The sequence below is a fragment of the Panthera onca genome, chromosome C1, assembly GCF_046562875.1.
Source record: "Panthera onca isolate mPanOnc1 chromosome C1, mPanOnc1 haplotype 2, whole genome shotgun sequence".
NCBI classification, from domain to species: Eukaryota; Metazoa; Chordata; class Mammalia; order Carnivora; family Felidae; genus Panthera; species Panthera onca.
The window spans coordinates 118,666,265-118,692,379 of record NC_138346.1 but is presented as its reverse complement, the minus strand read 5'-3'; the positions used below and the strand labels follow the sequence as shown (position 1 = coordinate 118,692,379).

The 26,115-nt window shown below is 50.1% G+C and overlaps 2 protein-coding genes across 3 annotated transcripts in view; one reads left to right on the top strand and one right to left on the bottom strand.

Moving 5' to 3' along the window:
• The window catches only part of LOC132677338 (uncharacterized), a 77,634-nt gene that overhangs the window by 32,350 nt on the left and 19,169 nt on the right, over nucleotides 1–26,115 (bottom strand). The gene's annotated exons all lie outside the window — the stretch shown is intronic.
• Nucleotides 1,022–25,505, top strand: LOC145715669 (NBPF family member NBPF6-like). 2 transcript variants are annotated; one of them, XM_081796400.1, is made up of 15 exons: nucleotides 1,022–1,381; nucleotides 1,481–1,691; nucleotides 3,932–4,028; nucleotides 8,498–8,712; nucleotides 9,739–9,802; nucleotides 10,639–10,853; nucleotides 11,840–11,891; nucleotides 12,683–12,858; nucleotides 13,835–13,886; nucleotides 14,683–14,876; nucleotides 15,953–16,004; nucleotides 16,796–16,977; nucleotides 18,553–18,792; nucleotides 21,007–21,221; nucleotides 24,334–25,505. In XM_081796400.1, exons 2-14 carry the CDS (start codon nucleotides 1,514–1,516, stop codon nucleotides 21,210–21,212), a joined length of 1,923 nt encoding a protein of 640 aa, XP_081652526.1. In that variant the 5' UTR covers nucleotides 1,022–1,381; nucleotides 1,481–1,513; the 3' UTR covers nucleotides 21,213–21,221; nucleotides 24,334–25,505. The 2 variants fall into 2 exon arrangements, with proteins under 2 accessions (XP_081652526.1, XP_081652527.1); XM_081796401.1 differs by having other exon boundaries at nucleotides 1,025–1,381; nucleotides 14,701–14,876.

The following is a 26,115-nucleotide window of genomic DNA, read 5'->3' as shown; positions in this document are numbered from 1 at the left end:
CATATCATATGATTTCACTCATCTGTGGAATTTAAGAAACCCAATAGATGAACAATGGGCGGTTGGTAAAGAGAGACGCAAACCATGAAACAGACTCTTAAGTAATAGAGAGCAAACAGAGGGTTTGTTAACCTCCGTTCTATTAAATATGAAGGTAGGCCAAATGAACGTAATCAAATAGCATCAAGTTTATAGATGTTTCCAAAGTAGGTGGTCACTACATGTATTCAAGGACATACGTATAAATTAACATTTTGACAGTTCGAAAGAGATCTTGTGAGAGACACATGAAATCCGTAAGTGACAAGCATGAAATATGGTTGTTTAGTGACATTATAAAAACAACAAAAAAAAACCAACTCACACATAGAGAAGGAATCGAGGATATAGGGATATCCAACATCAGTTTAATGGAAAGCCAAAATGGTGCCCCAAGAGGGGATAAGAAAGCCTCATAACACAGGAAAACAGCCAGAAGAACAGTGAGAGTTGGGACAAAACATTTTCCTCAAGTAAATATTTATTCACTTAGTATTATACTCTGACTCCTGTCTTACACTTTTTAATGGATAGAGGACAAACTAGAGAGACCCAGAGAAGAACATCATGACAGTCTAAGGCTTTGGAATCTTTCACTCACTGGAAAAGCCTGAAGGTCTGTTTGACCTTAAAGAGAAGTGGGGTGGCTTGATGACAGCCCTTTAGTAAAACTTGGGAAACTATTTCTGCCTTGATGTTTTTATGCACACACAAGAATGAACAGTGAGAACGATGCTGAGATGTGTTTGGAAAGAGATGGGGTCTGTGGACCCTGGGGGGCTCATTGGGTTGAGTGTCTGATTCTTGATTTTGGCTCAGGTCATGATCTCACGGTTCATGAGATCAAGGCTCCCGTACGGTACTGTGCAGATAGCACAGAGTCTGCTTGGGATTCTCTCTCTCTCCCACTCCCTCCACCCCATCCCGCTCACGTGCTCGCGCTTTCTCTCAAAATAAATAAATAAACTTAAAACAGAGACAGACAGAGAGAGATATGGGATCTGTGGTATTAGCACAAGGGTAGACAACTACTGAGAGTGGCCGCTGAGGGGTGGTCCCCATCAGTGGTGACCTTCAGGGGAGACTAGGCAGCCTTGGGTATCCGCGTAGCCTTGGCACCTGGAAGGCAGTGGCTCCCAAAGTTCCATGACACCCCCGCGTTCCAATTCTGTTATTGCAACTGCAGACCGTCACCTGGCGTGCCGGGTGCTCGGTCTGTCATTCCAGTTGGAGTCTGAGCTACAGGCAGTGCCTCGGGCTCTCGACTCTGGCATCTCGAACCTTCTTTTTGTAGCTGCTGACTCTCCAGTGCTGTGGGGTGTTGTTCAAGTTGTTCCCAGTAGTAAGTAAAGAATTGCTGTATCCTCGCCCCTCAGTCCTGATTGAACCTACTTGATTTCACTTGTTTTTAACCCGTCGTGTATTTGTTTCTTCTCCCCAGTCCCCAGCTCTACCTCTTCTGCCACATGTCACCATGGCAGCACCTCTTGACCCGGTGTCTGATCCAGGGACAGAAATGAGCCTCCTGGAACTCAACCAGGAGCTTCAATCCAAGCTGGAAGCAAGCCAGCAGGACTTCCGAGACCTCAGAGAGAAATTCCTTGTATCCGAAGCTACTGCCTACTCCCTGGCCAACCAGCTGCAGAAATATAGTAAGTCCTACAAGGTCAGGGTCACCAAAGTGATGACTGTCTGTATTCCTGGAGACAGGAATTGGCTTTGTGTGGAGAGAAAACGAAAGCCCTCTCCGGACTTTGTCTTCTCTATTTCCATCGTCACGATCAATTCCATTGTGACCACAATCCAGGAAAAGTAGCAGTGGGTATTTCTTAATGTATGTTTGTTGGTTTTGAGAGAGACAGTGTTAGTCAGGGTGGAGCAGAGAGAGAGGGAGATAGAGGATGCCAAGCAGGCTCGGTGCTGTCAGCACAGAGGCTGACGTGGGGCTCGATCTCAGGAATGTGAGATCATGATCTGAGCCGAAATCAAGAGTTGGAAGCTTAACAGACTAAAGCTCCCGGAGGACCCAGTGGAAGTGGGTGTCTTACCCTCATTTTGCCGAGGATGGGAAGAATGGGGAAAACGAGACTAGCAGTTTCTCCAGGTTGGTTTGCAGTGCTGTACAGTGTGGGGTTACAGTTAACTTTCTAGTGATTGATTCCTGACGCAGACCCGGAAATGCCTGGTCCTCTCAGGGTCCTGTGTGTGTGTGTGTGTCACATCCTGCATCACTGTTGGCCTTCGTGTCTCGGACTAATGAACTCCATCACGTCCCACTTCTCTGAGGTTCCAATGGCAAAGCAGCGAGCTGTTTCACTGGGGAAACTTGCTGATGGTGCACACGGGGCGCGGGCGGGGACCAGGAGACACGGCCAGCTTGCAAGGAGCTGGAAGATGGGTCTGCTTTCCCTGAAACTGCGGTATCCACGAGGAATGCCGTCCAGACAGTGACTCCCCTGATGAGAGGGAAGCCGTGCTTCGTGGGCACAGGCTCTGCTTCCTGAGTCCTCGGTAGCCATTGACACCCTGTGGCGAGGTAGAGGGCATTTCAAGGCCCATCAGACAATCTGTGCTCCCTCCTGTGTCTCTCCCTGAGCTGGGGAACCTTCAAGGATGCAGGATGGCCAGCAGGGCCAGGCCTGGGCCAGGAGTCAAGCGGCCCGGTGAGAATGAGGGTGAGCGGGGGAGACCACAGCCCCGGTGACCGCCCAAGCCAGTGTGTGGAGCTGGCCCTCCCCCACGGTCAGCCTGGAATGGGGAGGCCAGCTGCCTGTTCATTCAGAGGGGGCTGCCATGGCGGGAGGAATCCTGAGTTAGGGGTATGTGTGCAGCGGGGCGATGGGAAGGAATCCTGACGACTCTGAGCCCGAACTGTTGCTGTTTCCTTACCAAGAGTTTTCCATAAAACAAGGGGAGGTGGGATTACAAATGACTGATGGGGAGAAAAGTAACGTTGGAAGCGGCTCTTTAGCAAGGTGAAGAGATGATGAGCTTTGGGGTAAGGACAAGCAAAGTTTTCTTTGCATCTTTCCTGATAACCGTGACACAAGTGCGGGAAACCACTTGTGAAGACGACGAAGGAAGACATCACCCAGGAGCTTGGGGTGGAGGGAACACAGTCTGGCTCTGGGCCAGTCTTCCTGTGCTCCCCGCCATGCTGCCCTGCCCCGATTTCTGTGCCTCACATTCCTCCTCTGTGATCCTGCTGCTGTCATAGTACCTGCTGCTTTGAGTGGAGGGGACGGGCAGTGAGAGAGGGACACGGGATCCGAGAAGTGGGCTCTGCGCTGAGAGCAGTGAGCCTGCTGCGGGGGCTTGCACTCACGAACCACGAGGTCATGACCCGAGCCCAAGGCGAAGCTCGCCTGACTGAGCCACTCAGGCGCCCCACCCCGTCTGCTGCTTCTGATACCACAAGCTTTGTTAGTGTTTGGCCGTATCGCTTTCAGGTCCTTCTGGTCTTACGCATTATAGTGCACACAAGAGTATGCGGGTGAACTTTTTGCCTTTGAGATATGTGCTCATTATCCAACTCAAGGGAACCATGAGTCAGTCCTGTGGTCCTAAGGGCCTCACTTCATGTCCCTGCTTAGTGTCCTACCAGCTCAGGTGAGTGGCCATGATCAGGGTGTCAGGGGATGTGGATTCTGATTCTGCCAAATCCCAGTCATTCACCTTGTCTGGTTCCTGTCCACGCCTTGGAGCTGCTCTTCCCTCAGCTCTAAAACAGGGAGGTATCAAATACCGTGTAGCTGGGGGGCTGAGGAATGAGATGCGCAGAGCCCGATGCTGGGGTTACATTGTCCTGGGGTACACCCCGCCCCCTCCCTGGAGGCAGCGAGCACAGCGGCACGTGTAGCTTGTCCACTGAGGCCAGTGTCTGTGTTCTCAGAGTGTGAAGAGTTGAAAGACATCATCGAATCCGTGCTGGGGGAGACGCTGCAGTGTAAGCAGGGGAAGTTGGCAGAGACCTTGACCGAGAAGCTCAGGTAAGGAGGGCTCCGTGGCTGGTGGGAGGCCGTAGGCATCTCTGACTCCTGTCAGCGACAGGTCTGGGTCAGGAGAAGGGGAGAAACTTGCCTGGCACACAGGTGCACACACACATCTGTCAAACAGTGAAGACAGCAGTACCTGGTGTATTGCGGACTCCAATTATTCGGGGCCTCGCTCAATGTTTGTATTTTTTTTTTTTAATTTATTTAAATCCAAATGAGTTCGCATATAGTGTATAAATGGTTTCCGCAGGAGATTTTAGGGTATCATCTCTTACAAATGACACCCGGTGCTCATCCCGAAAACTGCCCCCCTAATGCCCATCACCCATTTAGCCCATCTCCCACCCAAAACCCCTCCAGCAAGTCTCAGGTTATTCTTTGCATTTAAATGTCTCTAATGGTTTGCTTCTGTCTCTGTTTTTATCTTAATTTTCCTTCCTTTCCCCTGGTACATCTGGTTTGTGTCTTAAATTCCACATATGAGTGAAATCATGTGATCTTTATCTTTCTCTGATTGACTTATTCGGCTTAGCATAATACACTCTAGTTCCATCCACAGTGTTGCAAAGGGCAGATCCATTCTTTTTCATCACCAAGTAATGTTCCGTTGTATCAATTTATGTACCATGTCTTCTCAATCCATTCATCCGTCGATGGACATCTGGGCTCTTTCCATCCTTTGGCTATTGTTGATAACAGTACTATAACATTGGGGTGCAGGTGCCCCTTCGAATCAGCATTTTTGAGTCCTTTGGATAACTACCTAGTAGTGCTATTGCCGGATTATAGGGTAGCTCTTCTCTAAATTTCTTGAGGAACCTCTGCACTGTTTTCCAGAGTGGCTGCACCAGTTTGCATTTCTACCAGCAAAAGTGCCAAAGTGGTCCCCTTTCTCCACATCCTCACCATCTGTTATTCATTTTAGCCATTCTGACAGATAGGAGTGGTATCTCATTGTGGTTTTACTTTCCTTTTCCCTGATGATGAATGATGTTGAGCAAGTTTTCATGTGTCTGTTACCATCTGGATGTCTTCTTTGGAGAAGTGTCTGTTTCTATCTTTTGCCCATTTCTTTACGGGATCATTTGCTTCTTGGGTGTCGAGTTTTGAGTTTGATCAAGGTTGTTTTATACATATTGAATACTGACTCTTTATCCGATATGTTGTTTGTAAATATTTTCTCCCATTGCTTCGATTGCCTTTGAGTTTGTTGTTTGTTGAAGCTTTTTATCTTGATCAGATCCCAGTGGTTCATGTTTGCTTTCCTTTCCATTGCCTCAGGAGACGTGTAGTAAGAAGTTGCTGCGGCCGAGGTCAAAGAGGTTGCCACCTGTCTTCTCCTGCAGGATTTTGATGGTTTCCTGTCCTACATTTAAGTCTTTCATCCATTTTGAGTCTATTTTTGTGTACGGTGTAAGAACGTTCTCCAGGTTCATTCTTCCACACATCTCTGTCCAGTTTTGCCAACCCCATTTGCCGAAGAGACTGTCTTTTTTCCATTGGATAATCTTTCATGTGTTGTTGAAGCTTATTTGGCCATAGATTTGTGGGTCCATTTCTGAGTTCTCTCTTCTGTCCCCTGGTTCTGTGTGTCTGTATTTGTGCTGATACCATACTGTCTTGATGATTACAGCTTTATAATATGACTTGAAGTCCAGAAATGTTAGGATTACTTGTTCTAGCTCTGTGAAGAATGCTGGTGTTCTTTTAATAGGGATTGCATTGACTCTGTAGATTGCTTTGGGTAGTATTCAGATTAAAAACATTTTTTTTTTTAGTATTTCTTTTATCTTGGGAGACAGAGAGACAGAGTGCAAACAGGGGAGGGACAGAGAGAGAGAGAGAGAGAGAGAGAGAGATCCAGAATTTGAAGCAGGCTCCAGGCTCTGAGCGGTCAGCACAGAGCCCGATGTGGGGTTCGAACCCACGAAGTGTGGGACCATGAACTGGGCTGAAGTCGGATGCTTAACCGACTGAGCCACCCAGGCACCCCAGTGATGACATTTTAACAATATTTGTTCCTCAAATCCAGGAGCATGGAATGTTTTTCCATTTTTGTGTGTGTGTCTTCAATTTCTTTCCTAAGCTTTCTACAGTTTACAGCTTTTTATAGTTACAGCAAATCTTTTACCTCTTTGGTAGGTTTATTCCCATGTATTTTGTGGTTTTCAGTACCCTAGTAAATGGGATCAGTTCCTTGATTTCTCTTTCTGCTGCTTCATTATCGGTATAGAGAAATGCAAGCAATTTCTGTACGTTGACCATATTCCAGCGAATTTGCTGAATCCATGCATCAGTTCTAGCAGTGTTTTGGGGAGTCTTTCTGGTTTTCCATGTGGAGTATCATGTTGTCTACAAAGAGTGAAAGTTTGACTTGTTCCTTGCTGATTTGGATGCCTTTTATTTCTTCTGCTGTCTGGTTGCTGAGGCTAGGACTTCCAATGCTATGTTCAACAACAGTGGTGAGAGTGGAATTTCTGTCATGTTCCTGACCTTAGGGACGTCAGTTTTTCCCTATTGAGGATGATATTAGCTGTGGGTCTTTTGTAATCGGTATATATGATCTTGAGGTATGTTCCTTCTATCCCTACTTTCTTGAGGGTTTTCTCAAGAAAGGATGCTGATTTTGTCAGAAACTTTTTCTGCATCTATTGAGAGGATCATGTGGTTCTTATCCATTCTTTTATTCATGTGCTGTATCAGGTTGGTTGATGCGCAGATATTAACACAAACCTTGCGGCCCAGGAATAAATTCCCCCTTGATTGTGGTGAACAATTCTTTGTTGTTGTTTTTTTTAATTTCTCTCTATTTTTGAGAGGCAGAGGGAGACAGAGTGCAAGTGGGGGAGGGGCAGAGAGAGAGGGAGACCCAGAATCTGAAGCAGGCTCCAGGCTCTGGACTGTCTGCACAGAGCCCGATGGGGGCCCAAACTCACGAACTTTGAGATCATGACCTGAGCTGAAGTCGGACGCTCAACCGACTGAGCCGAAGTCGGACGCCTAACCGACTGAGCCACCCAGGCACCCCGTGAATAATTCTTTAATGCATTGTTGGTGTGGGTGGCTAGTATCTTGTGGAGAATTTTTGCATCCGTGTTCATCAGGGAGATTGGTCTGCAAGTCTCCTTTTTAGTGGGGATTTGGATGGTTTTGGGGTCAAGTTAATGCTGGCCTTGTAGAATGAGTTTGGAAGTTTTCCCCCCATTTCTATTTCAAACAGCTTCAGAAGAATAGGTACGACGCTTCTTTAATGTAGGGTACAATTTCCCTGGGGAACCATCTGGCCCTGGACTCTTGTTTGTTGGGAGTTATTTTATTGCTGATTCAATTTCTCAACTTGTTATGTATCTGTTCAAATTTCCTATTTCTTCCTATTGCAGTTTGGGGAGGTTATATGTTTCTAGGGATTTATCCTTTTCTTCCAGATTTGGGCCATTTGTTGGCATATAATTGCTCATAATAATGTCTTCTTTTTTGTGTGTATTTCTGCAGTGTTGGTTGTGGTCGCTTCACTTTCACTCCTGAGTTTATTTATTTGGGCCCTTTCCTTTTTCTTTTGATAAAGCTGGCTAGGGACTTACCGATAATGTTAATTCATTCAAAGAACCAGCTCTTGGTTTCGTTGATGTGTTCCGTTTTATTTCCATATCATTGACTTCTGATCTCATCTTTATCATTTCCCTTCTTCTGCTGGTTTTGGGCTTCATTTGCTGTTCTTTTTCCAGCTCCTCTAGGTGTAAAGTTAGGTTGTGTATTTGAGACTTTTCTTCCTCTTTTATGAAGGCCTGGATTGCTATATGCTTCCCTCTTATGATCGCCTTTGCTGCATCCCAGAGGTTTTGGCCTGTCGTGTTTCATTTTCATTGGCTTCCATGTATCATTCACTCTGTGTCAAATAAATATCATTTATTGAGCTGAAAGTCACCAAATTCAAGTGAACAATTTGTGGCATTGGCCACATTCACACTGTTGTGAGATCACCACCTCATTTGCCTATAACACAGTCACCTCCTGAGGGATGACAGCTTGTCAGTCATGTTTTCCTTCAGACAATGCTGTCCTCTTGACCGTGCCGCTCTCCTGACCTGTGTAGTCCACACCAGCTGTCCTGTCCACATTTCTGTGGCTGGCGCTGGGTCCATGCACAGCACGATGCACACCGTGTAGGTTCACAGGAAATGGCTGTGCCGCAGCGAGGGGCTGAAGGGACATCTCTCTGACAGGTGTTGAGGAAGACACCTGGCTTTGTTTACAGAAGAAGGAGCTGCAGAGGAGGTCAAGGAGACTCCCCGACACAGAGGAGCCTTGTTTTACCTTCTTTCTGTGTCACAGGCAGGGCCCCACACACGTGCCAGAACGCGGCCTTGAGGGCTCCTTGCGGAAAATCACAGAAACGTCCGTGAAAGCTCTCAGAGAATCTATTCAACTCTGTGTTTTAAAATTTTCTCTATGTCCCACCTTAGGCAATATCATATCCTGATTAAAGCTCAGGCTGAAGAGCTGACCCAGTTGTGGCAGAAGTTACGGGAAGGGAGAGAAGTTTCTGAGCCAGTCGATCAGCACCTCAAGGACCTCCTCACCCACGATGACCCCGAGCGTTCTCAAGGCCAGGGCATCCAGAAGCAAGTGGCCGAGGGACACAGGCTGGCAGAGTGCCTTGCCCGCCAGCTCAGCCCCGGTAAGGCGGCCACAGACCCTGAGTGCACTGAGCTGCTCCGAGGTCCTGGGCTCCCCAGACATCTCCCGCCTCCCCTCACATTGTTGGCAGCCGCTGTCTTGGTTTCCATGTGACACATGGGGCCACCAGAGGACCCGGACTAGCAGGTGGGAAAGGAGAGGAGAAGTGCACAGGGTGGAGGTCACGGTGCTCCACCCATCTGTGTCCTCCCCGAGGGAACTGCCTTTAGGGCAGGAGGCAGCCTCCACCAGTGTCAGAGCCCAGAAGGGAGGATGAGGAAGGAGGCAGCTTGTTCGAATGCAGGGAGCCCTGAGCTAAGCGGGAAGTTCCAGGCTTCCGCCCAGGAGCTGTCTTTATTGACTGTGGGCGAGAGAGTGATCTTCGCTTTCTTCATAACTGTCTCCTCATCTATCTATCAAGTAACCTGTCATAGCTGTGGTGATCACATGCAGAAAGTTCACGAATGCACTTCAGGAAAAATAAAGCCCCTGACTTTGTGGAGTTGAATGAGGTATTGGATGTAGTAGGCCTTGGAGGTGGAACGTCATTTAGACTAAAACACTCTTCATACAGACGGCCCGTCCATAACACCGACGTCCACTTGGGGACCCATGAGTCCACATGTGGAGGGACTTGGGACCGGGTGATTGTGCTGTCCTCGGGGCAAGGAGGAGACTCTACGTGAGCACTGGGAGCATACAGGGCCTGCGCCTGTTGCATGACTGTGGTACCTGCAAGACACTGTTCGCTGAAGTCAGATCGAAACTGGACAGGCATCCACGGATCTGGACAAGAGACAGTTTAAACTTTTGCCCAGTCTCAGTCATGGTGAGCCCCCGAATCAGAGACACTCCCTGCTGGATCTGAAATCCATACCGCAACAGTTCTCCAGGGCAGTGCCCTGGAGCTTCAGAACAAGAGTTAGTCATGCATAGATAATTACGTTGCTAGGGCATATAAGCCCCTGTGTTTATAGTGGTGATGTGGGAGCTCCACGTCATGGGAGATTTCTGAATTTCTTTGCAGAAGATGATGATGAGGAGGAGGAGGAGGAGGAGGATGAACAAGCAGAAGAATCCCTCACCACCAGGTAACAATGAATACTGGGGACCCGGTAATGTGTGGGTGAAAAAGGATAGGGACTCAGAAAGAACAGTAGGTGAGGTCACAAGAGTCCAGGTGGCAGATGCAGGGATCAGCAGAGCTGCAGATGGTAGTGACTGAATTCCCTCAGCGGCAAATGGCCCTGTTCCCTCGGTAGTCTGCTGTCGCGGGGCTGCTTGTCTGGGGGAGCCCCAGATGAACTCAGCAGCCTTAGGATTCCCCGTACGCACAAAATACCCATTCTGTCCTGTAAATGAACACCAGGAGGAGACGCATCTCTACACAGTTCTCAAAGGTCCCTGGTAGGAAGGTAACCAGCAAAGGAACTGAGAGACAGACAGCTGGCAAAATTAACACGGAATTACCTAACCAAAACCAAAAGGTTGGGGTGTCATGTGACACTATTAATAGAAAAGTGCCTGGAGGGCACAAGTTTCTGCAGTGCACAGTGACTCAAGAGCTGTAACCGCTTGATCAGTCTATGTTAAATTCAACATGACTCAGGCACGTGGCGGTTGCCCCTGCCATGGACTCCCATTTGTCCTTCGTCTCGTGACTGTACCATACTGGGATGGTCGAGTCTCATTCCTCATTGCTCGTTATGTGGCCAGTGGACTGAGGATCTATCTGTTGTTGCTTCTCTCCCACCCCTTCCTGGCCACACTCTGCCTCTTGTAGGATAACCTTTTCTCTCTCAAGGCTATGGTCCCTTTCCTTTCTGCGACCACTCCCTTGCCTCCCATCAACACCAGCTAGGTAGCAAGCCATGGTGTCTGATCCTCCTGGTTTCCTCTTGTGTCGTTCTTGCCCCACCTGGCACAGCATGGAGCTTCCGGAAGCTGAAAAGAAGGAAGTCCTCCAGGACATGCTGAATGAACGTGTTTTGACTCCTTCCATTGGCCAAGAAGGCCGTGGCTGCTACCAGCCTTGCAGGGATGGCACGTTCCCATCGGATGAACAGGAATTCGGCTCTGCTCTGGATGTAGCCTGTGAATGCTCCCATTCCAAAGGGGATGAAACTCCACCCGGTTCCCCAGGTAGTGTCCATAATCTTTGTTGCACACACCCTGTGTAGACCAAGAGATTTAATCCGCAGAAGTGGACCATGTACTCACAGACAGTTTCCACCCAGGCTCTAGGATTGAGTTTGAAATAAGACATTCCATGAGTCAGTGAGCTTTGTTCGATTCATGTCTAAGCCATGGCACTTTTATGTCTGAGCCACCACCCATCGCTGCTCTCAAGCTGGTCCTGCCAGACTCCTATACCTCTCTACCCCTGGCACAGGAGGTGGCTATCAGACCTCCAAATTTTGGATTAATCTCTTATCTCTCTTGCCAGGCTCTGATTTCCATCCTTGAACCATGTTTCTGAATATATGGCCACCCAAGGCTGTGGGAAGCCTTTTCTATATCATAGGAAATGTCACGATCCAGGTTCACTGTCTCTACCTGGTCTGTCTCTTCCTTTTCTTCTTGTCTCAAGTCAGCTGAGAACCAGGACAGGACTACGTCTATCATACGTTGTATGTTTCTCTGCAGCAAGGCAGGGCCCTGGAACTTCCCGACCCCATGAACGGCCCCTGGTGCTTTGCAGCTTTGAAGATTATTCTGCTTTGATGGTGTAGATTCCAGTCGTCAGTTTAATCTCAACGGCTGATTCCTGAAAACCATTGGCCTGCAGTGTTTCAATAGGAAAAAGCCTGAATGTGGCAGCAATGCTCTAGGAAGCAGCCAGGTCCTTCCCCAAGATCTCTGGGAAAAGGGATAAGTTTTCTGTGTGTGTCGACGTGTCTTAGGATACTGTGATCATGATCTGTCTTATCAGGGACATTTGCTGGCTCAAGAAGGCAATCCCGGTGATTTTTTCCAGGGCCCTACTGAATCCCTCCTGAATGATTTCTCTCACAATTGCCTGTTATGACTGTGCTTCTGTTTCTGTCCTCTGCTACACGGCACATGGGAGTGAGCATTTGTGGAGGGGAATCTGCCTAATGGAACTCTTTCTCTTCATTTATTTGCAGACAACCAAATTGGTCACCAGGGGCTGAAAGGGCGAGAGTCAGATGCCCCCAGGTAATTCTGAATACTTGGGGGCTGGGAAATCAGTGGTGGCATCTGCAGACCTCAGATCCAAGCAAGGAAAGGCAGAAAGTGCTGGATAGAACCATGTTATCCATTCGGTCAATGGCCAATTATCTGCTTTCACAATGGTTTCTGTTTTCATTGTGGTACTTGTATTGCTCCCATTTCTTAATTACGACTCAAGTTGAGTAACACACAGTCAGCTGGCCCAGGTGAGCTAAAGGCACAGGGAGTCCTGCACTCACTCATTCTCCCCAGCTTTAGAGAGAGAGGCAATGTACTTTCTGCCCCGTTCGATTTAGCCTGTGGGCATGTATTTCAGAGCAAGAATGTACGTAGACGAAAATGTGCCATCATGCCGTGATATTGAGAGAGACAGGCCTTCATGGCATGAGAATTCTGAGACAGTAGCCCGCCCCAGAAGCTGCACGCACTGGGCCACTCCATGCAGGACTCAAGGGCATTTGAATGGAAGGGAGGGAGCCACTGCTGTCCTGTGACTCTGTGTGTTTTGAGTCAGGACTGGATGGCACGGTGCTAATTCAGGCTCTTTCCTCATCAGCTTGCTAGGTGGCCAGTGTACAGAGCACTTACTGTCCTTTCTGTCTGCCGCCCCTGTGACAGACACACCTTGTCCCGCACAAAAAGAAGAGTTGTTTCTCTCATTAATGAGGCACTCTCTTTGCTTTTGTGAAAATGCCTCTTGCCTTCCATCAAAGCCAGACAGGACATACGGTTTCAGATCCCTCTTCGGTTAATCTTCAGTTTTCCTCCCGCCTCAGGTTCCGTAGACAGCTGCTAGAGGTGGTGGAGGAGGAAATCACATGGGACTCTCTGGATGAACGCTATTGGACATATTCGGTTCTTCCTGACCTGTCTGACTCCTACTGGCCTTACAGGAGCACCGCCATCTTCTTCCCTGAGGAACTGGAAGTCTCTTCTGCTCTGGAAATGGCCAGTGAGTACTCCGCTGTCAGGGTGATCAAGCTCCAGCTGGACTGCCCCGTACATCTCCTGGTGTTTGTGCCCCACACCTGTGCTGTGCTGAGAGAGCTCCTCCCTGTGTGCAGGCCCTGTACACACATCTGGATCTGAGCCAGGCTCCAGGATGGATGGAGTTTCAAGCACAGACATCATGTGGGTCAGGGAACTCTTCTCCCTTCCTACTCCCAGGACATGCCCATGTCCCCTGGGCTTCACTGTCAGGTCATTGGACCCAAGGGCGGCATGACAAATACAACTCGCCTCAGCAACACGACCATAGAAGGTGTCTGTCAGACCTTGGATGCAATGCCTCTTCTCACCTTTCATGCTCCCCATTTCATCTCTGAGCCAGGTCCTTTAAGAATCCAAGCCTGCCACAGTCAGTCGGAATCCTTGTCCAGGGTTAAAGATGTAACCTTGGCTTTCCTGTTCTTAGCCTCATTCTCTATCTCTTTGCTTTGGCTTGTCTTCCTAAGCCTCGTCTGAAAACCCACCCTACGTGCCTCTACTGTTAGCTCGTTTGCGTGTTTCCAGGAGTAGAGCTGTGCGTTGGCATTCCCTCATCAACAGGAATTGCGCCAAGGTTTCTGTGTAGCTCCAACCAGGTATCTCACGAGAGAAGGCTGAAAACTGCGGTAATCCTTTTAGAAAGTAGAGAGGCCAGGTCCCCAGAATCTGTGTGAAAAAGAGAACTGAAAGTGTTTGCACAGACTCAAAACAGAGGAAATTGTGATGATGATCTCTTGGAGAAAGCAAATTTCTCCCAATGGCTCAGGCCAGGAAATCAAGCCAGTCGTCACACTATCCGAGGCACCCTGAAATATCCTTCTCACTCAACCTGTGCTCTCATTGAGCATAGCTGAGTCCCCGGGTGGCACCGAACACTGGGTTACTAATGTGCAAGCAGGGATCTGTTTAATGTGACTGGCCCCGTCTGTATTTATTTGCAGAAAATCAGACCCATCAAGAGGAGGAACCAGACCAAGACCTGACATGCGCCAGGTAAGTCTGAAGAATCATGGGTTGTTATTTCAGTGGTTCAACTCTACATTTCAAAGGAAAAACAGAAACCGCCAAATTTACCTATTTCATCCATTCTCCAGTCTCAGAATATCTTTTTTGGCCATGACGTGTGTCTTCATGTATTATGTGGATAAGTTCCTTTAATGATCCCTCAATTTCGATAACCGGCAGTCAGTTGAAGTAGGTGAATTGTCACTCCCTGAGGTGCTCTGTATTGCCCTGATCTCTCCTTTGGGAAACACCAGAGTGACAGATGTGTCTACTTCTGTCACTCTTGTGTTACCTCTTTGAGGATCTGCTGTAGCAAATGGATAACTGCAAAAAAATCAAAAAACCTCACATGATGTCACGATAGTAAGAGAAAGAGTCCTTGAAGACACAAATCTCTCCATGTGGATGATGCCTTTTAACATGTGTTCACTTAGCCACTGAATGTATATCAACAAAATTGATGCAAAAGGGTTGAACTCATGTTTAGGATTCTCCATGTGTGCTGTGAGTCATGACATCCATTCCACAGTAGTTCAGTTTGGTGCACAGAAGTTGGTTCTGTGGCCAGTGCCCTGAACACCTCTGTTCTGTGTGTGTGTGTGTCTCCCTGTCTCTCCCTCTCTGCCTCTCCTGCCCCCATAGCATCCACACTGTGCCCCTGAAACAGGAGGATAGTTTTCCCTGTCAATAATGGGGTTGCCCCTACGTTATGACTACACTTCTCGGCTTCCCGTGAAAACCAGTAAGATGCTGTGGTGTCTACTTTTCCTGTTTTAATCTTCAGATCTCCCCTCCCCACCAGGCTCGGCAGGGAGCTGCCGGAGAGTGCAGAGCAGGATGTCCAACAGGACTCACTGGATGAATGCTATTTGACTTACTCAGCTCTTCCTGACCCATCTGATTCCCCCTGGACACACAGGAGGGCCAACATCAACTCATATGAGGATCTGGATGTCTGTCCTGCTCTGGAAGTAGCTAGTGAGTCCTCCACTGCGAAGGTGATAAAGCTCCAACTGGACTCCCAGGTCGACCCCATAGTTTGGTATCCCTACTCTGCTTGTGTTGGAATTTGTTATCCAGGTGTTTCAGCCCCGTAGACCTATGGATCTGAGTCAGGCTCTAGGATAGACTTCTAAGCGCAGACATCAGATGCATCAGGGCCCTGCCCTGTGTTCCTCATCTCAGGCCATGCCTGTGGCCCCTGACACAAGTCAGGACATTGGGGTCAGCGCGGGTGTGACAAACTCACACTCATCTGTGAGGCACACGCAGAGGAGTCTGTCTTGTTCCTGATTTCCACACAATGTCTCTCCTCAACTGCCATCCTCTCACTTTCATCCCAAACAATGTTCCTTGAAGTTTTGTGCCTGTCAAGACGATGTCAGCCTTACCCATGTCTTTGGGTTTGTTGTTTCCCTGGTTTCACTGCTCTGGTCCCCGGTGTCCGTGTCCTCTGTGTTGGTTGTCTTCCCTAAGTCGTCGTCTGAGTGTCAGGACATAACCACCTCTACCGTCAGCTTGCTTGTACGTTTCCCTGAAGCATAGCTGAGCCCCGGCATGGCCCCACCCCGTGCATGGCCCCACCCCGTGCGTGGCCCATGTGCCTGTGTAGCAAAAGGGATCACGGACAAAAGATTTCCTTTGATTTGAGGGTCTGCAGATTCCGTGCATCAGTCTGGCCTCTGTAGAAATTCCCTAAAACCCTGCCACCTAGAGTATGTCATGAGGGAAGCTAGTGAGAGAAGGTTGCAGTAAGTTTTGAGAATGCAGGTAAGCTGTTCACCAGAATCTGCGGTAAAACAGAGGTTGACCTCTGCAGACAGACTGTTGAGATGGGGCTCTACCAGATCAGGGAAATCCTGCCCGATGCTTTAGGAAAGCTAGCCAAGGCACATTCCCAAGACACTTCGTGAGGCCTCCTGGATTATTTCCCTCAATGCCCTGCTGCCCAACTAAGGACATTAGTGCCCGTGTGCTAGTTGCATGGGACACTTAATTTTCATGTCCAAGTGCTGCTCTGTTTATGTGACTGGCCGGTCTGTATTTACTTGCAGACAATCATAATGATCTTTGCGATGAAGAAGACCAGGACCCGACATGCCCCAGGTAACTCTGAAGAATCATGGGCTTTAATTCAGTGGTGACATCTGGGAATCTCAGATCTAGGCCAATCTAGAAAGTGCTAAATGCACCTGTTTCATCCCTTCCGACACCCACAAGGTGGTCCTTCAGCAAGGTCCTCTGTGTCATGTGGTACTTGCATAGGCCCCGTTATTAATCCCTCTCAAATGGAGTATCTGCAGTCCACTGACGCAGGTGGACTAAGCAGTCCCAGGATGCCTTGCACTCTCCCGGTCTCTCCTCGTATTAGGTCCCGCGTAAGATGCACAGCTCTCTCTGCCGGTTGCCATTACCACATTGGCGGGCATTCACAGCAAGGATGGTTTTAGGAAAACAGTTTTCACGTCTCAGTATTTAGACACGTCGGCCTTGAGCCCACGAGATATCCAGGAGTCTAGAATGCTGCCTTAGCCTGGGGTTCTCTTGGTGCTTTGTGTAAATCTCCAAACAGTGTATGCCAAAGTGTTGATGCTGCTTTATCGTCTTCTGGTGTGCTGTGGGTCATGACTGTTGTGCCCTGGGGTGGTTCCGACTCCTGCCCCATAAGCTGGCGCTCTGGCCATGCCCTGAGCACCTGCCCGTCCCCGCCCCCCCCCCCCCCCCCCGCACCTATCCTGGGTGCACCCACACTGTGGCCTCAGCTGCAGGCAGACTGCTTCATTTCCCTTTGTGGGGATCCCGCTTGTGTTCTGTGACCAGTCCTTCCGCCGTGCCCTCAAAACAAGCTGGCACTGCATGTTGACTAAACCTTCTTTCTGCATGTCTCGTCCTCCCAGCAACACCAGGCTCTGCAGGGAGCTGCCAGTGGCCCCAGAGGATGAAGTCCCACAGGACTCAGTGGGGGAATGTCATTTGACTCCTTCCGTTGGCCATGACCTGTCAGACACCTATAGGCCTTATAGGAGTGCCTCATTCACCTTTGATAAAGAGGAAGTCTTCTTGGGCGTGGATGTAGATGGTGAGTCCTGTTCTTGTGGGGGGCACGAAGTTCCTGCTGGGGCCCCAGGAAGCCTGTCCTCTGTGTCTTCAACAACCTGAATCGGCTGAGAGTTGCATTCCTGCCAACAGGCCCTGTAGGCTCGTACCGGTTTGAACTCTGCTCTCGGATTCACTCTTTAAAAGGCATCCTGTGGCTCAGAGCCCTTTCCTTCCTTCTGTCCCAGGCTGCCCTCTGTTCCCCGGCTCCGTCCGACATGCAGGCTGTTGGTACCAAGTGAGGCTCGAGAGGAGAAATGGAGAAAATGGAAAAAAGGGTTCAGAATCTCAGCCACCGCTGTCTTACCCGGAGACAGCTGGGTGACAGTCCTCCTTTGTTTTTTCCTGATTTTGTTTTGTTCCAAAAGGAGACCTCTGCTACTTGTGCAATTCTGCTTCCAATTGTATTTCTTGTGTGGCTTCCTACAAACTCCCTGGCTTTCCACACAGGTTTGTGGTCAGCTCCACATTGGCTGCATCTGTTAAATCGTTGCTGAGCTGCTAGTTGTTTCTCCTGGGGCGCCCGCCTCCCTGTGTACCAGAGCACCCAGTTCTACCCAAATGATCTGAAACAGTCGTAAATGCAAAGAGAACAGTTGCTCCACGCCCCAACGACCCCTTTGACCCTGCAGGAGTGCCAGCTCCTACCCTGTCAGTGCACTTTGTGGTGTGAGCAGAGCCAGGGCTCATCCAGCCCCTCCAGGAGCTCAAGGTCTCCAGGAGACGCTCCATGAAAACAATCAGGGCTGAGAGGTCCCAGACGATTTGTGTTCTCACTAGGGGTCCCATGGTGGCTCTTCACTTGGCTGCCTGGCACCCCGGTAACCCTGCAGAGCTCTGTGTCAGAGACACTGACAGCCAGGTCTGGGTTTCCATGGGGGCAGGGATGGGACAGGTTAAGACGCGTCTCAGGAGGGTGATGTGTGTGACATGGCCTTGCATTAAGCCTGGGTCATGAGAGGCTATGAGCATGGGTGGAGATGAATGAAGGCCGCCTCTCCGTTATGCACAGCCCGTCCCCGGTGCAGGTTCTGGTGGGAACGTGGGAACAGTGTGTGTGGGCTGTGATTGCCGCAGGGTCGCCCCAGGAGGGCTGCCCTGCCCCAGCCTCCCTGCACTGGGACCAGCCAGGGAGAAACAGGCATCTGAAGCCTTGAGGCCAAATTCTCCTCCTCTTCTTTTTTCTTTTGGGGCACATATCAGCAATTCTTTCTCGTTCTGCCCTGAGGCCTCTCTAGAACCTTCTCTCTAGGCTGTAGGACGAAGGGTACTACTGCAGAATAATAGGCATGAGCTCGCCTCCCATGCAAAGCCGTCTGGACTCCAGGGGGTGACCTTCCCTTCAGGGACTTTGCATCCTGGATACTTGCCATCTCAGCATGCCCAGGCATAGACACAACGGTGACATCGCCTTCGTCTCCATGATGTCTGCCTTTGTACCTGCTCACTGGCTGGTCTCACAGACAGTGGGGGACGGGGCGGGAGGACATCACAAATGGAATTTCTGGCAGTGCTAAGAAAACTGGGCTTTGTCCATTGAAATGTCTTCTTGCTTCAGCCCCGATGCAGGTGCCCGGTCCCCAAGGGCCATCGAGTGGAAACTTGACTTTCCCAAGGCCGGAGGTGCAAGCTTCACAAGCACCGCCACAGTCCAATACCCAGGTGGCCAATTCCGTGCCAGGGCAGCCGGATCAGCAGTTGGCTTGTGGTGACCGCAGAGCCAGGCTCCGCCCCTCCCCCGCCATCAGGAGACTGGCAGCCACGATGGTTTCTGGGAGCCAACGGCCGCTCTTCCAAGGTGAGAGGTGCGGGGGGAGTAGGAAGCTCTAGTCACAGGGTTGTGGGCGGGGGCAGCAATGGGGCCTCTTGCAGGCATGCTTTGCCCAGCTCCAAACTCACAACGCTCCAGCTCCAAAGAGCTTGGGGCTGAGGGTCAGCTCTGTCTGCCCAGGTGCCGGGGTTGCAGCCTCCCGGCTGTTTACTGGCCAAGTTATTCATCATCTCATGTATGTCCCCCTCGGACCCTTCATCTGAAACCATTGAAAATGGGATCTCCATCCCATCAATGCTGGGAGCATGAAGCTACATAATCTCCAGGGGCCCAAGTGAGCAAAATGGCTTGAGAACATCGGTGAATCTGTAATGCGTAATTCTTGTGTCTTTGTGGTGTCTGAACACTTGGAAAATGGTTCCGTGGCATTGTTTCACGTGCGCTAGAGCTGTTCTTAACTGGCTCCGCTTTCGCTGGACCCCATCTTCCTGGACTCTCTCAGCAAGGCTTGTGGGCCAGTGTTTTCTCTCCTTCAACATCCATCAGGCAGCCAACATTCCCTGTTAGGCGCTCACAGTAACAGTGGAAATACTGGCCCCACGACAGTTTCCCATGCATTTGCCTGGTTTCCCTTCCCTGCAAGTATAAGGGGCCAGTTTCCTAAAGTGCACACTCCGTTCTCCAATACTTCATCTAGTTCCTCTTGTCCCCCCTCATCTCCACGAACACGTCCCCAGCTTCTTTGTCATCAGGATCCGCGTCAGCTCAGATTTCATGAAGACCGAGCGTTTCAGCGTTCCCCTGGGTTGTGTCGTCTTTACCGTCCCACCCTTGGTGTCCCCTCCTGGAGCCTGGGTCTCCTCCTTCAGGCGCCGACTTCATCTGTGAAAAGAGGAGACACAGGTCCCAAGTGAGGTGACGAGGGCGCAGCCCTGTCGCCCCGTGGAGATGCTCCAGAGGACGCCTCAGTGGGAGTTCAGGGAAGCACAGCCCTGACAGTTGGCTTAGGACGGGAGGTTCTTACTGTCTTCTCCCTCTTGCCTCTCTGCCACTTCTCCCTGACTCCCGTGGTCCCGGCCCAGACTCTCCTGCTGGCTCAGTCCCTCTCTGTGGCTCACCTTCCACACAGGCCTCAGCAGGAAACATGGCTCCATGCCAGACTTTTGTCCAAGGAGGGTTTCTTAGTCCATTCAGGCTGTGATAACAAAACTGCCATAGACCAGGTGACTTAGAGCAGAGATTTGTGTCTCCCATTCTGGAGGCTGAGTAGAACCAAAATCAAACAGTGGCACATTGGGCACCTGGTGGTACCTCCTTCCTGGTGATGTGTGGCCGCCTTCTTGCTCTGTCCTCACAGGGTGGAGGGGTGAGGGAGCTCTGTGGGGTCACTTTCATAGGGCACAGATCCCTTTCTTGGGGGGATCTGCCTCCCATAGGCCCACCCCACCCAGCATGACATTGCGAATTGGGTTTCCACTGATGAATTTGGGGGAAGACAAACTATCACTCTGGGGCAGGTGGTTTTACTCTGTTTGATTCTCAGCCTGATCTGCCCTGTAATTCTTCCCTGGTGCTTAAAAGGTCACCTGTTTCTTGCCACAACTCTTCTCATCCTTCTCAAATTTGTCTATATTTTCCACTTGCAACTGACCGAAGAGTGTTTAGAACTTTATGCTCGATGTCCCCCAACCCTTAACTGCCCATTTACTCAATTAGATAAGAATGTGCTTATAGACACACATATTTATGTCTTATGTCACACACATTACATATATTCGGTGTGTATGCTCTGCATAGTGTACATATATGAAATATATCAAATATTGGGGTGTGTTCTGTAAATTCCCCAGCTTTGGTTTCGCCAGCGACTCTCAAAAGGCTTGCCTTCAACTTTGACTCCTCCCTTGAATAGGACAGTCTCTTTTGAGCACCATCTCCTGGCCTTTGTCTGTTCTTTGTCAGAACTGTGTGTTTTGACCAATTCTACTTTTCTCAATTTCACTTTTGGCGCTGGGGGCATGTTGCCCTCCTCGTGCTCTTATCCTTACAGGGTAGCGTGAGAGAGGTCAACAACAGAGGCTGTAATCAAAGCGTGTCCCTCGGCGCCCCTCACACGTGAACTTCCCGATGGCCTTTCTCGTCCTGCCCACCGTCCTTATTCGATGTCAGCGTAGGTAGAGGATTTGGTCACAGGAAGATCATGACTAACAGTGCATCCTGTTGATGTGCTTTTATTTTCAGAGCAGGGTTTGGAAGCTTCCATGGGTGTGAAGAACCCTCCCAAGCTGGAGGGTGACGCTGCTGAGGGCTCGGTGGCCAACCAGTGTGCAGGTCAAGTCTTTGGCCACGTTAATGCCCTGGTGGTGATGAAACAGAAGATGATCAAGAGAAAAGTGCAGTTCGGCGAGGGCAGACTCGCGTGCAGATTCCGTGGCCTTCAAGCTTAGGGCACAGAGGTAATGGCGTCCGTGGCTCTTGGGGTATGGATTCCTGTTGCTCTGTTAGAGTATAGCTCCGCCCACACCCCAAACTGTTTTTCTCTTCCTCCTTTGGTCCCTCCCCCAGCTGCCGCTGCCTCTGTCTGGTCCTGCCTCTGTCTGGTCCTGCCTCTGTTTGCCACAGGGGACTGCCACCCTGGGGGCCCTCCCATCTCCATCAGCTGTGGCATGTGAGCTGTGCTGTGTCCCCACGGGGGCTGTCCTGGGATTCCCTCTCCCATGCCCTCACGGCCGCGGAGAATTAGGCCCCACGGCCCCCCTCAGCAGACCAGCATCATTTACACGTGTCGCCAAACATATGGCACTTTGGCACAAGGCACCCACTTTCGTGACTTCTTTGACTTCCTTCCTTGCTTCCCCAGCTCCATGACCTCTTTCTCCAAGAGCATTGTCTTTTTTTTTTTTTTTTTCTTAATTTTTGTTTTAAAGTTATTTATTTTGAGAGAGACAGGGACAGCACGAGTCGGGGAGGGGCAGTGAGAGTGGGAGGGAATCCCAAGCAGGCTCCAGGCTCTGAACTGACAGCACAGAGCCAGATGCAGGGCTTGAACCCTCAAACTGTGGGCTCGTGGCCTGAGCCAAAACCAAGAGTCAGATGCTTAACCGACTGAACCACCTAGATGCCCCATCAAGAACATCGTCTTAATGTCTCTTGCACATGGCTTCTCCTCTGGGGTGTTTCCGGGAACACGACCTAGGACGACACTTACCCCTCAGCTTCTCCATGTGAATAAGAAGTGTTAAAACTGAGGAGAAAGAGCACCCCGACAAAAACTACACGACCACATGGGTCACCTCTGGGACTGCCACACGGCCTGCCTGGGGTCAGGTTTGTCCTCGGCCCCAGGTGAGCAGGCCTGTGATAATGTGTTTTGGGGTTTCCAGGACTCAGTGTCCATACCTTGGGACCTCAAGAGAGCTGGCATCAGGTGGACACAGATATGGCACTCTACAGGGACACTGGCCAAACACAGATGCAGAGGCCAGGTTTCCAACCTGCACAGACATGAGATGTTCAGGCATCCACCTGTCTTCCCTTTTCACTGCCGTTACCGTGTTTACATGCTCAGCTGGTTCATAAAAGGATCCACCGAAAGGAACTGAGTTGAGTCTCCGGCCAGAGCACATTCGCGAGCATTGACTGAATTAACTTTGGGCAGCTGTGTGAAGTCCCCGCGAGATCCAGGGGAACACGAGACAATCTGTGCCTCATACAAGTCCAGCTGAGAACGGGGATTCATGGGAGGGTGTCCGAAGGAAGACCAAAATCTTGAGGGCCGGTATCGTCATGGTGGCAGAGATGAGGACAAGAACACCGTGGTCTGAAACAGAGTAGCTTAGCTAATAGTTCTAAATCACGCTGTCGTGAAAGAAACACTGACTGAGCTTTGAACTCACGTGAATGCCGCCACCCAATACCTTGAGATTTTGATTTCAACATTCTGGGCTGGGGTGTGGGTAACGGGAGATGTTTTAAAGCTCTGCTGGTATGCACCTAGGAATCAGAAGGACCGTGGATCTATAGGATGTTCATAAGCCATATAGAAGGATCCCGTGTGTGTGTCACTCATTTTGTGGACAAGCTGAGTATCAGCCCCTGATGGAGTTGACATTCCTCCCTCAATAGAGCCCAGAGAAAGAAGAGGACAAAGACACATGAATGAATTCGATGAATACTCCCTCTTCTGGATCCAAGTGTCTCACAATTTTTATACTATAGGATGCAGTAAGAAAGAAATGTTGCCTAGAAACCCAGTGTAAGAACAACACTCCCTTCCCTGATTACCAGTAATGGAATTCAGGGCTCTTTTTCCTCCTCGTGCGATGAAAATCACGGTTGACTCTTCACTAAATGCGTTTCCCAGCCTCCTGACAGGTGCACTGCAGATGGAAAGGAAATGTTTTAATCAAACTTTCTCCTTATATAAAACCTCAGTAAAGAAGCTTAGGTCTGCCTCTGCCCTTTGCAGGCCCTCGTTTACATTAGTGTCAACACCGAGAGACTCTCTCCTCAGGGACAGTTTGGGAAACGTGCGAGGAGAACCTAGACGACTAAAAGGAAGGCTCTTCCGTTTTCTCTGCATAGTTCTGAGTGTCTCCACTGAGAATATTCCTAGACGTTCCCTCAGGTGTATCCTGGCGTGAGGTGCCCTGCAGGGGCTATTGGGGTCCCTGAGCAAAAAGGGGTGAGGCCCTGGGTACACTCCCCGCTCTTTTCGTCATTCCCCTTGGAGTTTCTCCCTTTGGGGTTCTTTTCAGCCCCTTTGGGGCAGGATTTCCGTGCAAAGTCTTAATTCCGTCCAGCCAAGCGGCCAACAGCGTCTACTGCCTACCCACACCCCCAGATCGGAGGCTTTCGTCTCCCGACCCCCACATGGATGGGAAGGGCCCGAAGCCTGGGTTTCAGTTCCAGGGTGTCAGGCACAGGTCACACAGCTACAGGTGGTCCTTATCAGCCTCTTGGCCCACGGTTCCTCATCTGCACACGGCAGGACTGAACTGGGACATAGTCTGAGGCCCCTGTTGCATCTCACATCCTGGGGCTCGTTCCATAGCCTGGCCTCCCCCTTCAGAAGACCAGGGCAGGGTGAGAAGGGGTGTGTTTGTCTGCAGAGGGCCCCCTCCTTCCTTCAGCAGTCTGTTTCTGAACGTGTGTGTCGGGGGCTAAGCACATCCCTCCGTGGGAGACATGAGAAAGCCATCACTTTGCTTCTGATGAAGGGGGTTCCAGGGTGAGGTGGCTGCTGAGGGAGGGATGGTCGGGACCTGGCAACAGCTCAGGGCAGCCTTGAGCTGGGATGCCACCAGGCGCCTGCTGCGGGGAGCACAGGGGTCCCTGCATCCTACAGTGTAGGCTGGATGCAATTGAGGGGGCTATTGCTTCAGACTTGTGGCCCTCACTCTCCCCCTCAGCCTGCCTGCAGACCCCCCTTCAGCTCCTTCTCTGCACGGGGGCTCAGCTCGCCCCTGGCCTCTGTCACCACGGAGCCATCCCTCCAGGCTCAGCCGTCAGCAGGACCTGAACAAGACTCACATTTGATTCCTCTGCCTCTCTCTCTCTCTGTCTCAGATACCAAGGACTCCAGGAACTAAGAAAAGATACTCCTCATTTAAACAGAACCCCATCATAAAACCCCATCATTCTCCACTTGCTGAAAAGAACTCTAAAGCAGCAAATCAAACTAAAGCCCAAACAGAACATGCGAGGGATCCTTTGCTGAGAATCGACATCTCGATCACAAGCCACTCTCTGGGACTTTTACTCCAAAAGTCTGGTTTGATGAGAGGAACTCTCGCTCTTCTGACTCCAGTCGTGATAAGTCGCCGAGGCAACCAATGCCCAGACCACACGCCCTTGTGAGACACCTTCGGTCTGGCTCCTCTCCATTCCATCCTGCGGATAAGCGGAGGCTGGAGCAACGTGGCAATAGACCCCATGTCAAACTGGACATTCTGGGCCACCGGCTGGGCTGTGCCAGGAGCAGACAGCATTAACTACGCAGCGTTCTTGCTGAAGAGGCTTAGCCTGAATCTGAGCACGAGGTAGGGATCAGACAACTGCAGAATTTCGACCATCGAACAAGACATCGGGCCTGTCTTTCTTCAAACAGCCAGTGTCCACAGCACAAATAAGACGACAAAAAGGAGAAGAGATATCTTGGGTTCCAAAGGACTCAGAAGATTGTGCTATCGTAATTGTGTAGTCCTTTCGAACCCCAAACATCTCCTCACCTTTCTGTGGCTGTCTCTGGTGGTGGTGACGCTTCCTTGTCTGTAGGGGACAGGCCAGATGTCTGGCTTGATGGTCTACATCCTGAAGGTGTCTGATCACTTCCTCCTGATTAAATTCAGGCTAACCCTTTTCCCCGGGCGTTCCCTAGTTAATGCTGTGTGTGTCCCAGCTCCGCCCACCCAGAGACCCAGAGCGTCCAGTCTGCCATCACCATCATTGTGAGAGCAGCAGTGGTTGCCTTCTATTGGGGGGCCTATCAGATCGTTCATGGTCTTCTGTTTGGGTGTGACATCTGAGAATGTGCGAAGATGCTCTCTGTAAAGTCTGTCTCTACAATGTTACCATCTTTTAGTGATCCCTGCAGTGTGTCACAACCGTATCTAGATGTTTGTATGTTGGAAAAACTCTAGTTGTATCATCCTTGTGTATGTGTATTTGCTGGCATTGTGCTGTGGAAAAGAACACTCCCTCCCCATTCTATATCATTAAAGTGTTTATTTTGACAATCACTGGGGACTGGTGAATTACGTTTCCTTCAGGGCTCCAATCCATCACCATCGTGATGTAAATGTTCTTGGTTCTCTTCTGGTATTTACTGCTGAGTCTCTGTATCTTTTAGGCTATATTTCTTTCCCCTACGGGCAAGAGTACATATGTGTGTCTGGATGTGCATTAAAATATATTGTCTTGCTTTGTATGTTTGGTCGGGATGTAGACCGTAAATTGGTTTTCTCTCCATGGGATGTAAATTGGCTTCTTTTGGTGGTGGGGAAGGCGTATGCAGCATCAGAGGTTTTGCTCTTTTTCTCGAAAATCTATTAGTTCTAGGGTGCCTGGGTGGCTCAGTCAGTTAAGCGTCAACCTTTGGCTCAGTTAATGATCTCGCCATTCGTGATTCGAACCTCGATTCGAGGCGTCTACTGCCAGCACAGAGCCTGCTTAGCACAAAGCCCACTTCATATCCTCTGTCCCCCTCCCTCTGGCCTTCCCCCATGCACGTTCTCATTCTCCCTCAAAAATAAACATTAAAGGGGCGCCTGGGTGGCTCAGTCGGTTAAGCGGCCGACTTCGGCTCAGGTCATGATCTCACGGTCCGTGGTTTCGAGCCCCGCGTCGGGC